The sequence below is a fragment of the Aspergillus heteromorphus genome, assembly GCF_003184545.1.
Source record: "Aspergillus heteromorphus CBS 117.55 chromosome Unknown BO70scaffold_69, whole genome shotgun sequence".
Taxonomy (NCBI): domain Eukaryota; kingdom Fungi; phylum Ascomycota; class Eurotiomycetes; order Eurotiales; family Aspergillaceae; genus Aspergillus; species Aspergillus heteromorphus.
The window spans coordinates 21,259-35,549 of record NW_020290474.1 but is presented as its reverse complement, the minus strand read 5'-3'; the positions used below and the strand labels follow the sequence as shown (position 1 = coordinate 35,549).

General features: G+C 55.2%; 5 protein-coding genes across 5 annotated transcripts; 4 read left to right on the top strand and 1 right to left on the bottom strand.

The window, feature by feature from the left end:
- Nucleotides 1–557: 557 nt before the first annotated feature.
- BO70DRAFT_347238 (putative L-PSP endoribonuclease family protein Brt1) lies at nt 558–1,521 on the top strand (the record flags this gene model as incomplete). The annotated part of the gene is made up of 3 exons (XM_025541580.1): nt 558–722; nt 787–936; nt 994–1,521. The coding sequence occupies 3 exons, from the start codon at nt 558–560 to the stop codon at nt 1,093–1,095; spliced, it is 417 nt and encodes a 138-aa protein (XP_025394197.1). The 3' UTR covers nt 1,096–1,521.
- Nucleotides 1,522–3,353: 1,832 nt separating this feature from the next.
- Nucleotides 3,354–4,090, top strand: BO70DRAFT_367066 (uncharacterized protein). Its single transcript, XM_025544494.1, has one exon. The coding sequence runs from the start codon at nt 3,712–3,714 to the stop codon at nt 3,982–3,984; it is 273 nt and encodes a 90-aa protein (XP_025394196.1). The 5' UTR covers nt 3,354–3,711; the 3' UTR covers nt 3,985–4,090.
- A 2,242-nt stretch (nt 4,091–6,332) lies between these two features.
- On the top strand, nt 6,333–10,412 carry BO70DRAFT_303184 (putative mucin family signaling protein Msb2; the record flags this gene model as incomplete). The annotated part of the gene is made up of 2 exons (XM_025539780.1): nt 6,333–6,781; nt 9,413–10,412. The coding sequence occupies 2 exons, from the start codon at nt 6,333–6,335 to the stop codon at nt 10,410–10,412; spliced, it is 1,449 nt and encodes a 482-aa protein (XP_025394195.1).
- A 1,296-nt stretch (nt 10,413–11,708) lies between these two features.
- Nucleotides 11,709–13,481, bottom strand: BO70DRAFT_347235 (mitochondrial fission process 1 family protein; the record flags this gene model as incomplete). The annotated part of the gene is made up of 3 exons (XM_025541579.1): nt 12,967–13,481; nt 12,205–12,754; nt 11,709–12,044 (listed from the first exon to the last, which is right to left on the bottom strand). Exons 1-3 carry the CDS (start codon nt 13,107–13,109, stop codon nt 11,709–11,711), a joined length of 1,029 nt encoding a protein of 342 aa, XP_025394194.1. The 5' UTR covers nt 13,110–13,481.
- A 319-nt stretch (nt 13,482–13,800) lies between these two features.
- On the top strand, nt 13,801–14,148 carry BO70DRAFT_303115 (ATP19 family protein; the record flags this gene model as incomplete). Its single annotated transcript, XM_025539779.1, has 2 exons — nt 13,801–13,848; nt 13,999–14,148. The coding sequence occupies 2 exons, from the start codon at nt 13,801–13,803 to the stop codon at nt 14,146–14,148; spliced, it is 198 nt and encodes a 65-aa protein (XP_025394193.1).
- Nucleotides 14,149–14,291: the final 143 nt, after the last annotated feature.

The window sequence follows — 14,291 nt, the reverse complement described above, 5'->3', positions numbered from 1 at the left end:
ATTCTTCTTGATTTAGCTGGTGGTGGGGGTTGTGAGTAACATCAGGTTACTTGAAAGGAGTAGGAATGTGCTATCTGTGCACCCGGACCTATATCTTTCATGATATAAGCGAGATCAGAGTAAACATCAGCTCTATCCTGGTGCAGGGTATGTGTAATGTCCGGATGCTTGCATTGGTTGCAGATGTTGGTTCCGGCAAGCGGGAAGATACTCCATACGGCTCCTCTATATATTTCTCCGTCCCCACGACAACTCCAACTCTCGGATTTATCCCAGACAAGACAAAACTGACACAATTGAAATGTTTCCACTGATATATGATTGACTTGGTACTGAATACAGAGTTGACATTAATGTCCAAGGAGTATCTATCCATCCCTCTGCAGCTATCTTTACTCTTTAGTCATATGTGGTGGGGCGTGACTGATCGATCACATCCCCGCTTATCGACAGCATCCAACCTCCATCCCTTCCTTTCCCCAGCCTATATCTCCAACGCATCCCACGGTTATTGTCTACATAACACACAGGACATAGCATAGCATCTTTCGTACAAAATGTGGAAGCCGTCAAGAGTCCCCATCCGCACCCAGAATGCCCCCCTCCCCCCTCCCTTCCTCTCCCAGGGCATCGTCGTCGGCAACATGGTCTACTGCTCCGGGCAGGTGGGCGTGGATCCCGCCACGGGCAAGATGGTGGAGGGCTCCATTCAAGAGAGAACGGTACGACATACACCCATTGACTCCGAATTAAACGACAGAACAAGGCCTCGCTCACCGAATCCAGAAACAAATCCTCCGAAATCTCAGCGCCGTCCTGGAAGCCGGAGGCTCGAGTCTCCACGATGCCGTAAAAGTGAACATCTTCCTGGCCGACATGAACGACTTTGCGGCCGTCAATGAAGTTTACAGTTCATCTTTTGTGGACCCCAAGCCCGTGCGTCGTCCTCTACTCCCCCAGAGGGGGATCTATCGTGTACTGATTAATGAACAGGCCCGGACATGTGTCGCCGTCAAGACATTGCCTCTGGGAACGGACGTGGAGATTGAATGCACCGGAGTGGTGAGAGTGCCGAACCGGGGCTCTCGTCTCTGAATCATGCAGTTTCCATTATGCATCCCGGGTTCGTGAGCACTTAAATCACCGCTGCAGGGGTAATGCAATGTGATCTGTGATGTGCTTATATGCAGATGATTTGCATTTTGGCTGAATGTACAGTTAGAACCTCTTATCTGCACACCATACTCGATAGACAAATTTGCGATCCCCGCTCTCTCTCTCTCTCTCTCTCTCTCTCTCTCTATGCATGTGCAATGTACATCACGGGTAACCGAGCTTGGGTGCGACGAGATACCGATCATGGGACGCAGCAGGTGACCGGATCGAACCTTGTACTGGGGGGGGGGGTTCTTCTCAGTTCTCAGTTCTGGGGCCTCCATTATTTAAACGATCGATCCCAGTCTGTTTCAGATCGGCTGGGTCGGCCAGGGCAAAGTTTATCCACGGCAGGACCAGAAACCGAAAGATAGGAACAGACCACCCCTATTAATAGGAATCGGACGGGTGGTTCGGTCGTGGCAGGAGGGTTCTCTGGGTAAGGTGCGGAGGATGAAGCCGCCGGCCCAGCATAGTTCGTAGCGACGAGCGACTAGATACGAGGGAGTAGTTCTGACCTGGCGACTCGCGAGCATCAGTTGCGATCGGTTTGGAGGATATTGCGGTCTCTGCTGCCTGTATCTGTTGCGTACGGTACGGGCCTAGCCCCGATCGGGGTAATGCACGCGCCAAGACCCGGCAGTCAGCCAATGGAGCCAATGGACGGGGTGGGGCAAAAGTCAGGAACAGGAATAGCGCAACTTCCCCGTCCTTGGGTCGCAGGCGAGATTTGGCCACGGTTCGGTTCAGGGTCAGGAGGCCGATCAATGTATCATCATACAACGGGCCTGCATCGAGCAGGTCACATCGATGGAACGGTTGACGGTTGACGGTTGACGGTTGACTCCTGACTCCTAGGTATATGCAGCACAGAAACAAGAGACATCCTCCTATCCACGACGCATCCCGAGTAAGCTTACGTCAAATCACTAGCCCCAGGCTCTAAAAAGAGACCCTTGAACACGAATTCAGCCTACCGGATTAAAATAGCAACGAGAACAATGGTACCACCGACGGAGGCCTCCTGGAGGTTCTACGGACGAGATAGATACGGACGACGGAGGACCTGACTAGTCAGTCCTACTAGCAGCTAGCTCCTCTAGCTAGTCTATATGGCATCGCCAGTCCACCAGCCGCACTCAACTCAGACGCACGACGGTCCGAGTTCCCACTACAGACTACTACATACTACTAGATATATATTATTGATTATTTTCATTTGCACCTTATCAGAGCTTGGACTGGCCGATCGCCAAATTGATATGCACGCCTGGGTGGGCGACACCCCCGTGTAGTTGTACTGTGTACAACCGTCAAGCTCAAGCTGCCAAGCTGCCCCCATCTTATCCAGCCTTCGAATGAGCGATGACCAAGGGGGCCCTTCTGCAAAATCCTCTCTGACTGTGCCGGTCCAACCAATCCCAGATCCCTGGAATGCTGTACCAGGTTGTTTCTGGCGCTGCTGCGGTCCTGAGACCGAAGGGATGGAAATGACGAGTGTTTCAGCCCTGACGTGTGCCCTGGCCAGGGCGGTGACCGATGTTTCTGGCATTTTTGACATACCAGTCATGTCAGGGCAAAAGCATTGACGATAGCGATAGAAAAAGAAATTAGGAGAATGGGGAAAAAAAGAAAAAAAAAAAAAAAAAAAAAAAAAAAAAGAGGAAAGACAGAAAACGACTCGCCTGCTGCCCGTGACTTGCTGGCGTCACGGAACATGCACGTGGTGTAAGACAGGAATGCGCCCTCGATTTTATCGCCGGCCTGATTATTTTCCATCCTTCGGCTGCAGGCTAAGAAATTAGCCAAGGACTCTAACGGAGTCCAACGAGTTCTCGAAATGACTGCAGTCGATAGTGTCCGCCGCTAGCCCGCTGGATGGATGGAAAATCATCTTCAACCGTCCGCCCGTCAGTATTCAAGGGAAGACGCCGCAGCAGCATGCCTGATGCCATCGAGTTGACGGGACAGAGGACAGACAGAACTGGACTGGCTGTAGGTTGCGGGATACTGCGCTGTACACCGGACTCCGCGCCGGCGGCAGATGTGTGCGTACGTCGAGAATCCATCCAACGGAAAGACCTGAATCCTTCTGATTTAAGCAGTGATGGTGAGACAGCCAGGGTGGAGGTTGATTGTGACTGACTCAATCAGGAGGGAGATCAATCTTACCACCGTACGCCTTACGGTATGTACTGGAGACGGGCTGTGACGGTACACTCAAGTACACAGTATAACAAACACTCTTGAGAATTGTCGCTGTTGGCAGGAGAGGATTCCATGCCTATCACATTCTTTCTTCCGATCAAATCATTAAAGCTCGATGCAAACCAAACCCTGAGTCGGACCCCAATCTCGGACGTGAAGCCACCTGTCTGATCGGAACCATCTGCCAGTCAGTCCCAGCCATGCCATGGATCAGGATCATTCGACGAGGCGGCCACCCGGCGCGTACCACCACGCACCGGGGCTATCCCCACATCCATTCAGGAACCACCCGCACTAAACCGACGCCGTCAGTCTAGACCTTGCGGTGGTCCGAACCTTGACGGAATTATGCCCTTTGCAGAAGAGGCTGGCGTGCGAGGCGGGAATTACGATGGGCGCTGTACCACCGTGATCGGCAGTTGCTCCTGGCCACTCCGGCCTCTCTCGCCTCGACGCTGTACGACGTGCCTGAAAATTGAGGATGGCTTCAACTTCGACATTAAGCATCAAACCCCGGGTTTGGGATCATTGGAATTCCGAGGTGTCTGGTCCCTGAGTGAATCCCATCCCACCTCCCACCTCCCTTCCAGGCCACGTATCTACCTACCGACTGCTGCTTAAATCCGAGGGACGGACTGGGTATTTTCTCAACCGCTTCGCCAATGGTGCGTCTTTGTTCCTGAGGTAGCACAATGAATGTGGGCTTCTGACCCCGAATGCTACTGCCTGCCAGAATAATAATAATCCCATCGTATCCAGGTGAATCCTCCGCTTGGCCGTGTTCTTCTGGCAGCACCTTTGTGTACCGGACTGCGGAACCGATGCCTGATAGATGCCTCGATAGATAGATAGACACCTTGGATCCCAATAAGCAGCTCCTCGGACGGCGAGACCCTGGGATTGCCGATCGGAATACGCAATGCGACCTTGTCTGAAGTCTGACTGTCTAGACCGTCGACGAGGATCCCAGGTACTGGATACTAGAGATGCGATTGGCACCTTGGATTCTCGGTAGGGCCAGGTGTGCAGGATCGACCCGAGAAAGAGTCCTCGTACCTAGAATGTAGATAAATAGTATCTAGAGCTGTTAGCTGGGAGTATCTATAGCGCCGTTGATCTGCTGCGGCAGGCACCGGCCAAATTAGGCTTTCTTCTCCGTACTATTGATGGCCTGGCATCCTAGTGCTAGCGTGATGGCGCATCGACGGGGATTTCGAGGGTGGATGGATGTCCTTTTCGCCACGGGGATTTTGTTCAGTGTCCACAACACTCCACAGAGTAGAGAACCCATCTGGGACACACACAGTACACGGTACACGCAGATACAGCGTCCACTGCTTGGCTGGGCGGTGGAAAGAGTCGAGAACGTCTGCTGGGGGTACCTGAGGACACCCCGGGACTGGAAGACTGGAACGGGTCAGGAAGCGGGCGTGGTCGTCATTTACCGCAACCACGGACAAATACGGTACTTACCGTCCGTAGTCGCACTGGTGAGTGAGGGAGTGGGGGGGGATCCCGGCCCACCTCAGCCGGTGCGTGGCCACAGTACGGAGTACCGTGAGTGTACACTCATTCTACACACTCAACACCCCCTTTTTAATTACCATACTCTTTCTGTACCGAACCGACCATGGACTAAATCCCGGCCTAACCAGACTAACTGGCCGGGCTAATCTCCCCTTCTTCCTCACTCTCCTTTCATGTCGTTATTATTATTATTCTTCCTCGTTCTGCCGCTGCGCCGCTGAATCCCCGTCCTTCCTTAGTATCATTCTTCTTCTCGTCATCTTTCTTTCTTGCCCTTCTTTTTCCATCTTCTTCCCCCCCCCCCCCCCTCTCATCGGTGCTTTCGTTGACGTAGCCCATCTTCAAACATTTCCTGCGTCAACGAGCCGTTAGGACTTCCAATAATCCATCTACTCTCTCTCCTTGCATCCTCTCCCACCTCCTCCCCCCCCGGTCGCGCCCTCTTCAGGTACTACTTCCAACCGCCCGGGGATCTTAAACTAACCCCCCCCCCCCCTCTCCTCCCTCCCCTCCACACCCCCCCCTTCTCCACGACAACACTCTCTTACTCTTACCTGACCCATCCGGTTTTAGACCTCGTCGCTCGCTCCTTGCTGCAATTACGCTCGTTATCGATTTGTTTGTTGGAGGTTTCTCGTGAGGGGTTTCTGTTGGTTTCTCTCGACCACGCCCCCTGCCGCTCTTTGACCCGCTTTGTTTATCCCGAACTCCCACCGCTGCTGTGCGCCATTCGATCGACCTGCTGTCAGCGCTCCGCTAGGGCTTGTTGCCATCGAGACCTTCAATCGGGGAATTTTGTGATCCGGTTTCTCTTACTCCTGCAGGCTTCCTGGTGGTTGGTCCCGTTACCGTCCCCCGACGTCGCGACGCCATCCCAGCCCTCACCCCGATTCTGGATATCGATATCATCCGCTCGCTCCTTCGCCTCGAATTCGGTTCGCAAAGTGGAATAGGTGGACGCAGGAAAGGCCGGCAAGAGACATCATCCATTCAGCCCGGTGATAGTCTATCGAACCCCCCAGCCACCGACCCCATGCATCAGCGATATCGACGATTGGCTCCGATTTCCAACGTTTGAACGCCTTTGCGCCTTGGGATATTTGGTTTTGGAGGTTCCTAACTGAGCCTGCGCTCTGTCCATTCCTTTCACCACCGTTGCGGTCTCCCCGGACCCCCTCATCGCTCTTTATCGCTTGTTTTTGTCCGACGTTCTTTCGATTTTCAATATGATTGCGCCCGCAACCTCCCTGTTGGCCGCCTTCTTGTCCCTGGGTGGCCTTGAACTGGTCGCGGCCCAGGATGCCGCGCAGGCTCAAGAGTTGAGAGCCCGCCATTATCTCTCGAACCTGGGTAAGAGAGATGCCAGCTATGCTGTGTCCGGCACCCCGGATGTCTCGTCGCACCCCGTCACACCTGTGGAGCTGTCCACCCGGTCAGATACAATGGTACAAGGCGCGGATGTGACTACAGAGAACGAACACACGCCGAACCTGGAACCGTCACCTGTCGTCGTTGTCCCCGTTACTTTTTCCGTGGACGCGTATGGCGTTACTCATACTATTATGGGCACAGTACCATCAATTTCCGGCGCCTCGACCTCCACTAGCTCCGTATTGGAGAGCGCCACCCCAGCTTCGGCACCCGCCACTACCACAACGAGCTCGAGTACCTCCACGACAGACTCAACCACGTCGGAGTCTGCGACGCACTCTTCTGCATCTGAGTCATCCGCCAACGTTGACACTTCCTCATCGGCTGTGCCCACGACTACTCGCCATTCGTTTGGCGATACCTTGGAGAGCTTTGTTTCGAGCCTGTTGGGCTCTACCAGCACTATTGCAAGCAGCGCCTCGGCAAGCCCCACCGCTAGCCCGACCACGGCGCAGACTGAGTCTAGCGCTGTGACTTCGGCTGCTGCGTCCAGCTCAGCTGCTGCGTTCTTGGATGTAAGTGCGGGCCTGGGCTCCACCACTGAGAGCTCGGCATCCACCTCGTCCCAGGAATCTACCCAGAGCTCTTCGATCTCGAGCTCCTCGACTCTTATCTCGAAATCGGAGGCCTCCACCCCCGCCGTAAACACCGAGACTTCGACCCCTGTTTCGCACACGGAGAGCTCTACCAACACGGAGACCTCGACTCTTATCTCGAAAGGAGAGACTTCGACCCATGCTTCCAGCGCGGAGTCGACTCCGGTTTTGAGAGTGGACTCGTCGAAGACGGAATCTTCTTCCCAGGCTTCGCAGACGGAGAGCTCTACCCACACTTCGAACACGGAAACTTCAGCCCGTGCTACCAACACCGAGACCTCGACTCTTATCTCGAAAGGCGAGACCTCGACCCCTACGTCTGGCGCGGGGACCTCAACCCCTGTTTTGAAGGTGGACGCTTCACAGACGGAGACTTCGACACACGCTTCCAACACTGAGACTTCGACTCTGATCTCGAAGGAGACCTCGTCCCAGGCTTCGAACACGGATGCCTCAACTCCTGTTTTTGGAGCGGCGACTTCCACTGGTGCTTCCCAGGCAGAGACCTCCACTTATGCGTCCCCCACGGAGACTTCCGCTCATGCTTCAAACACGCAGACTTCGACTCTTATCTCCAAAGCAGAGACCTCAACCCACGCTTCGAACGCAGAAGCGTCAACTCCTGCTTTCAGAACCGAGAGCTCGGCTCAGACATCGAAGCCAGAGTCTTCAACTCAACTCATCTCGAGCGAGAGCTCCGCTCAGAGCGCTTCCACCCCGATCCCTCTGGCTCAGACTTTCTCCCAGCCAGAGTCAAGCCAGAGCTCGAGCCAGGCCACGTCCATCCAGGTTACTCCGAACGCGGCCTCCCAGACCAGTGGGGCGGCGTCGAGTATCATCCGTTCCACGTCTCAAGATGTGGCCGCTACTACAACACCTGCGTCTGGAGGGATCATCGGATTCCTCACGGATCTCTTGCCCCACAGCTCCAGCACAGGTCAGCTGCTCTCCTCCGCCACCGCTACTGGATCCAGCCCAGCCTACAGCCAGAGTGCTAGCGGCTCCGCTGATGCCAATGCCTTCACTTCGAGTCTGCCCACCATCTCGGTCAGCGTCCCTGTGGTAACACCTACATCTTCGGCCTCGGCCGAGATCGCGACTTCCGCGCCTGAAAGCTCTTCGGCATTCATTTACATCCCTGGTCTGGTGAGCACGGCGGCCTCGGACTTGGGCTCGGATGTGTCTAGCATCGCCAGCAGCCCTGGCTTGGGCTTGGGCTCTTCGGCCACTTCCACGGCCCTCGTCGCCAGCGCGTCCAGCGGATCTCAACTCCCCACGGCTGGAGCGGTGACCCCGCTTGTCACTGGTAGCAGCGCCCTTCCTACGGGTGGCGCGATTCTGCCCATCTCTTCTGACGCTGCAGCTGTGTCTGATATCCTGTCTTCGGTGCCAGCGATCGTGTCTAGCGTTCCCCTTCCTACGAGTGGTGCTGTTCTGCCCATCTCCTCTGACGCTGCGATCGTGTCTAGCATTGCCCTTCCTACTGGAGGCGCGATCTTGCCCATCTCTTCTGACGCCGCCGCTGTATCTAGCATTGCCTTCCCTACGAGTGGCGCGATCCTGCCCATTTCTTCTGATGCTGCGGTTGTGTCCGAGTCTGCCTCGGCAATCCTGTCTTCAGCCCCAGTGATCGTGTCTCTGCCTGCTTCGGCAATTGCATCTGGCTCAGCTGCGATCGTATCCGATTCTGCTGCTGGAAGCTTGTTTACCTCTGTTCCAGTGATTGTGCCTACTGGTTCGGCAGCTGTGTCGGGCTCTGCTCACGTTGCTACTGAGCCTGCTTCGGCAAGCTCATCTGGCTCTATCCCCGTGATCATTCCCGGTCTGATCTCCGCGACCTTGTCTGGGTCTGCTGGAGTCGTGCCCGAGTCTTCCGCAGGAAGCTTGTTCACTTCGGTCCCCGTGATCGTGCCTACTGCTTCGGCCGCCGTGTCTGGCTCTGCTGCGGTTGTCTCCGAGTCTGCCCCTGGAAGTCTGTTTACCTCTGTTCCAGTGATTGTGCCTACTGCTTCGGCAGCCGTGTCTGGCTCTGCTCCGGTTATTCCTGAGTCTGCTTCGGCCAGCTCGTCTGGCTCTGTTCCCGTGATCATTCCCGGTCAGGTCTCGGCGACCCTGTCTGGGTCTGCTGCAATTGCTACTGAGTCTGCAAGCTTGTCTGGCTCGGTTCCAGTGATCGTGCCTGGATCTGCGTCCGCGACCCTGTCTGCCTCGACCGGTCTCTTCGGATCTACAGGATCTGCTGCAACTGCGGCGGCGTCTTCTGGATCAGTCTCAGGCGCTATTATCCCCGGCTTTGCCACGGGAACTCTCTCTGGATCCGCTACTGGAGCTGCTTCGGGCTCCATCTCCGGATCCGTCACGGCTTCTGCTGAGTCTGTGTCTGTCTCTCAGTTCACTTCCATCTCGGGCCCCCCTACTTCGATCCCCTTGATCATTTCCACCAACCAACCTTCGGTTGTGGCTTCCGCGGCACCGACAATCCCCTCTTCCACCAGCACCAAGGAAACGCCTTCGACCACAGAAGAGGTGCCGACGACGACCGAGAAGGCTGCGAAGACCACTGTCACCCCCACCACGACTTCTACCTCCTCGGACTCCGATGATTATCTGCCATCCAGCATCCTGATTGTCGAGACCACGACTTCCAAGGTTGAGCACACGGGTACTGCGACGCACTCGGCCACTTCCACTGCTAGCCCTCAGCTTCCTGGGTCGATCTCCCCCGCTGGAGGTCTTCCCGAGAGGCCCAAGAACGATACCCTGATCCAGATCGGGTTCAACGGCAAGCTGCGCTACAGCTTCGTGGCCACGACGCCCTTGTCTTCGTCCCAGATCTTCATGTATGTCCCGGAGGGTCTCGGTTATGCCCTGGCGCTCAATGACACCGACGTGGTCATGTACGACATCCAGCCCTATGACAACTCGGCTAGCACGGGCTACATCGCCACTGTTGCCTTGGCCTACATCCCATCGGGCGATGTGGACACGCTGAGGAAGATGCTTCACAACCCGATCTCGAAACTGTATGAGCAGCCGAGCGAGACGGTCAAGACGTTGATGTCGATGATCGACCCGTCGATTCCTCTTCTGGTGGGCGATTCGGTCTCGGCTTCCGGCGACAGCTCCTCCAGCTCCGGTGGATCCGGCAGCAGCGGCAGTGACGGTGATGGAAGCGATAACGACGAGCAGTCGGACGCTGGAACCAGCAGCTCCGGCACCACCAAGGCCAGCGCGGTTGGCATTGGTGTCGGTGCCGTGGCCGGTGCTGCGGCGTATGGTGCGGGAATGTTCTGGGTTGCCCAACGGTACCGCAAGAAGCGCCAGCTGCACCAGCGGTCGCCCTCGAGCGCGGACCAGATGAGCGAGGCGCATGCTGGATCGGCGTTTGCCGCGGGAGGTCGTATGTCTCGCGGCAGCCAGAACAGCCGCGGCACAGCGCGGTCGCAGATGATTAGTGCGCCAGTGATGGCGGAGAATTCCCTCGGCTGGAACTAAGCCGGGGTCTGTCAGTTATGCAACGAAAGAAAGAAAAAAAAATGGATTGTGTATTTTGTTCAGTGCTAGACAGGGTGAAAATATAAGACGGAACCACGAAGGAAGCTCGGACTCTGCGTTTCCCGAATGGACCATTCATTCCAAGCATATTCATCGTTCCATTTCCATTTTCATTTCTATCTCTACTTCCATTTACTTACCACTGTCCCATTTGCATGCCAGCCACCACTGCCCTGCGTCTTTGACATTTCTTCTTCTTTTTTTTTGTTTTATATTTACATCTACATGTTTTCCCACGCGTTTTCCCTTCTTATTCCCCACACGTTTCTGCCTTTTCTTTTCCTACTCTCTCTCTCTCTCTCTCTCTCTCTCTCTCTCTCTCTCTCTCTCTTATTCCATTCCTATTTCTGACTCTCCTTTGATGAGGTGAGGTGAGATGAGGGGAAGTGAAGTGAAGTGACACAGACCTAAACCCCACCCACCCTTTCCTCTCTCTCTCCTCCGATGGACCAAAGTCGTTCCCGACTCTATCTATCTATCTATCTATGTCTAATGGTTGGGTGGTAGGTCCCTGTGACGAGTGACGCCGTGCTATAACTCTCCTACTTACTACTTACTACCCCTGTTCTTCCTCTCTTTTCCTTTCCGTCGCTGTCGCTGTCGCCGTCCTGTTTGAATATTGTGATTTATTATTATGTACAGATGTATATTTTGTAGAGTGCGAGTGCGAGTGCGAGTATCGCGATCGGCTCAGGCTCGCGGATGACGGAGTGAGTGCTTGTTCAATATGAGTGAGGTTCTTATTATATCACATTATATCATATTATATCATATTATATCATATTATATTATATAGTATAGTATTGTACTGTATTGTCCTGCTTGAACGTAGGTACTTTTTTATTGGTGTGGTGGTGGATAGTGGTTGCGGTTGAGGGAGTAGATAGGCAGACCTGATTCTGACTGGTGTCGTCTCTCTTTTTTTGTGGCCTGGTGGTGATGATGATGGTGGTGATGATGCCAGTCAAACAAAGGAGATATCGTGCTGAGAAGAGTAGAAATCGCTAAGTAAGTGAGTATGTACATACAATACAGAATAGAATGGAATAGAATATAATGGGATGGAATGGATGGATACGTCGTGGAATATCCCATCCATCCATCCATCCATCCTCGATGACCCCGTCCTCGGTTTAGGGTAAACCCCAACCTCAACCTCATCCTCGCCACCCAATCTCAGAGACGTTCGTTTCAACAGTCCATGAATGAATGGAATGGCATAATCCACCTCAATCCTCAATCCTTCTTCTTTTTATCCCCCCACCCCAACATCCCCAGCACCCCCGCACCCTCACCCCTCTCCTTCTTCCGCTGCTCCTTCGCTAGTCTTCTCTCCTCCTTGTATTCCTCCCAGGAGGGGGTCTCCGCATTCGCATCGACATCCGCACTACCCGTCTCAGCGTGCACGCTTGCGGAATGACCCGAAGAGGTAGCATGCGAAACCCGCGGCAACGGCCTCACGGCATCTTCGCCCGCATATGCGCGCAGACCCGTGCGGAACGACCACTCGACGGCTTCTTCGACGGGGTAGTCGAACAGGTAGGGGAGGAACGGAACGACGGAGAGGCCGAGCTATATTTGTAAATAGTCGTGGTTAGGATTTGGTTTCTGAAGGTGCGTACGCACATGCATATGCAAATATATTATATCCGAGTAGGAAAAAAGGACCATAGAAGCAGAGACAGGGAGAAGGGATGGGAGGGGAAGGGAGGCGAGGAGAGGGAAAGCATACCCCAATAGGCACCCAAGTCCTCAAAAACACACTCTTCCTGCCCTTCAACGCGCGCCCGGAATACTTCACCACAGAGTGAATCGTCAACGCCGGCAATCCCATACTAGCTATACTCTGGAACACGGCGCGCTTGGCCATGACCATCCGGTAGTCTTCTACCAGCGGCACGTGGGTCGTCGGCCAGGGTGTGAGCGTATCGGGGCCTGTGGCTGTCGTTGCGGACGTGTTCGTGGTTGTGGGGGTTAGCTTTGCGGGTTCGGTACGCTGGTGGTTGGGGTTGGCGCTGGCATCCTTGTACGCCTCGCAGGGCGGGGCCAGGACGAGTCGGTTCCGGAGATACGCCTTGTAGCCCTCGTGCGCAACGTCGCCGATCAGGTACGTCCAGGAGATGCCGTAGGCAGACCGCACGAGCCAGGGGTGGGCGACGGGGCGGAACGATTCGCCTATGTCGGAGGTGTAGGCGACGTAGCGGTGCGCGGAGAGGAGGATCGTGCGGAGCCGGTTGGCGTACCCGGCGTATCGGTAGGGGGTTTCGGTGGAGTCGACGGAGCTGGGGTTATGTTATTATTATGGAGTTGTGGTTGTTGGTATGCGGGTTGGGTTTGGTGGTGATTGTTTGTTTGTTTGGGGAGAAGGGAGCGTTTTCCCGGGGAGCTTGCGGGGAGAGTGCGGGGAGAGGCGGAGATGCCGATGACGATGGGATGGCGATCGGTCGGGGGAACGGGGTGGGCATGACAGTAGGGAGAGGAAGGGAGAACATACTATGGAGAATAAATGTCATCGTAGAAATCGTCGTCGCGATCGGCCAGGGTTTGCAGCGCAGCTGGCAGCTTGGAGCGAGGGATGGGCTGCTCGTCTGCCTCGGGCGTGGCCTTGTCCTCCTTGTGTTGTTTCCCCCAGAACATGATGGCGGAGGTGGTGCTAGTAGATGGTTAGAGAGACAAAAAGAGAGAGATGAAGAGACACAACGAGGGAGAGAAAGAGAGGGGGTCGAGTGTGACGAGGGGATAAAGTCAAAGCAGGAGCTGCCAGCGAAGCCGCGGGAAAATCCCCCGGTCGGCTCTTATAATAATCCACGGCCTTTGCTGCCACATACCGCAGGCAGCCGGGCCAGATGGCATACATCGTAATAGCCGGGGCAATTCCAAGGGAAGAGTTCACTTCCCCGAGGCCCGGATGGATGGCGCTGCGCTGCGCTGGCCCCCAGAGGTGACTGGTAACATGGACATGCTGGTTGTTTCTTCTTTCCTACTGAGAGGGCTATCGTGACCGTTCCTATTGATTCTCTCGACACGCATCAATGATGCAGGTGTTGTCTGCAGCTACTCCGTACTACTAGGTCATGCCATATCCCGTGATGCCCATTCCGGCTTCACGGTCACGTGGCTCGGGCACTCCCGGGTAATCACCTGATTTCAGAGCAGCTGAGTCAGCCCTGAGTCAGCCCTGAGTCAGCCATCCCAAACAGGCAAGGACCACAGCCGCCAACTTCCCTCGCAGCCGACCAACGACTGAATCCCGCAGGCCCTGGCATCGCATCGCTCCATCCGCCGCTTCACCCCTTCTCCATTGAACGCACTCCTCCAATCCGTCACCATGGTCGTCTACTACCAGATCGCCGGCAAGCAGATCGGCTCCCACTACGTACGTTCCTGCCGCCTCCCAACCAACCTCCCTCCCCTGTCCCAACCAATCTCTGCCGAGGTCGGGCCAGCCGGGTTGCACGCCTGCCCCGACGGCACACACCACACACCACACACCAATACATATATTGACTGACTCTTCCCTGTCTAGCTCGCCATGGGCGTCCTCGGTGCCCTCTTCGGCGGTGTCAAGCTCGCCACCAGCGGTGGTGGCCAGCCCAAGCAGGCCGCTCCCCCCATCAAGGCCGAGTCCAAGGACGAGGAGGTCTTCATCCAGTACGTTTTTGACCTTGACCGGTGACTCGAACTGTACTACTGTGTCTGGAGCTCGAAAACACGGAGCTGGATGTCCAGAGTCCGAGCTATCCAGAGCAATTCGAGAACCACAAGACCAGACCCCGCGGCTAACCAACATCCACAACAGGGACTTCTTGAACCAGATGA

Excerpts from the sequence above, each read along its gene's own strand:
- BO70DRAFT_367066 (XM_025544494.1), top strand. The coding sequence starts at position 3,712 with ATGCCCTTTGCAGAAGAGGCTGGCGTGCGAGGCGGGAATTACGATGGG.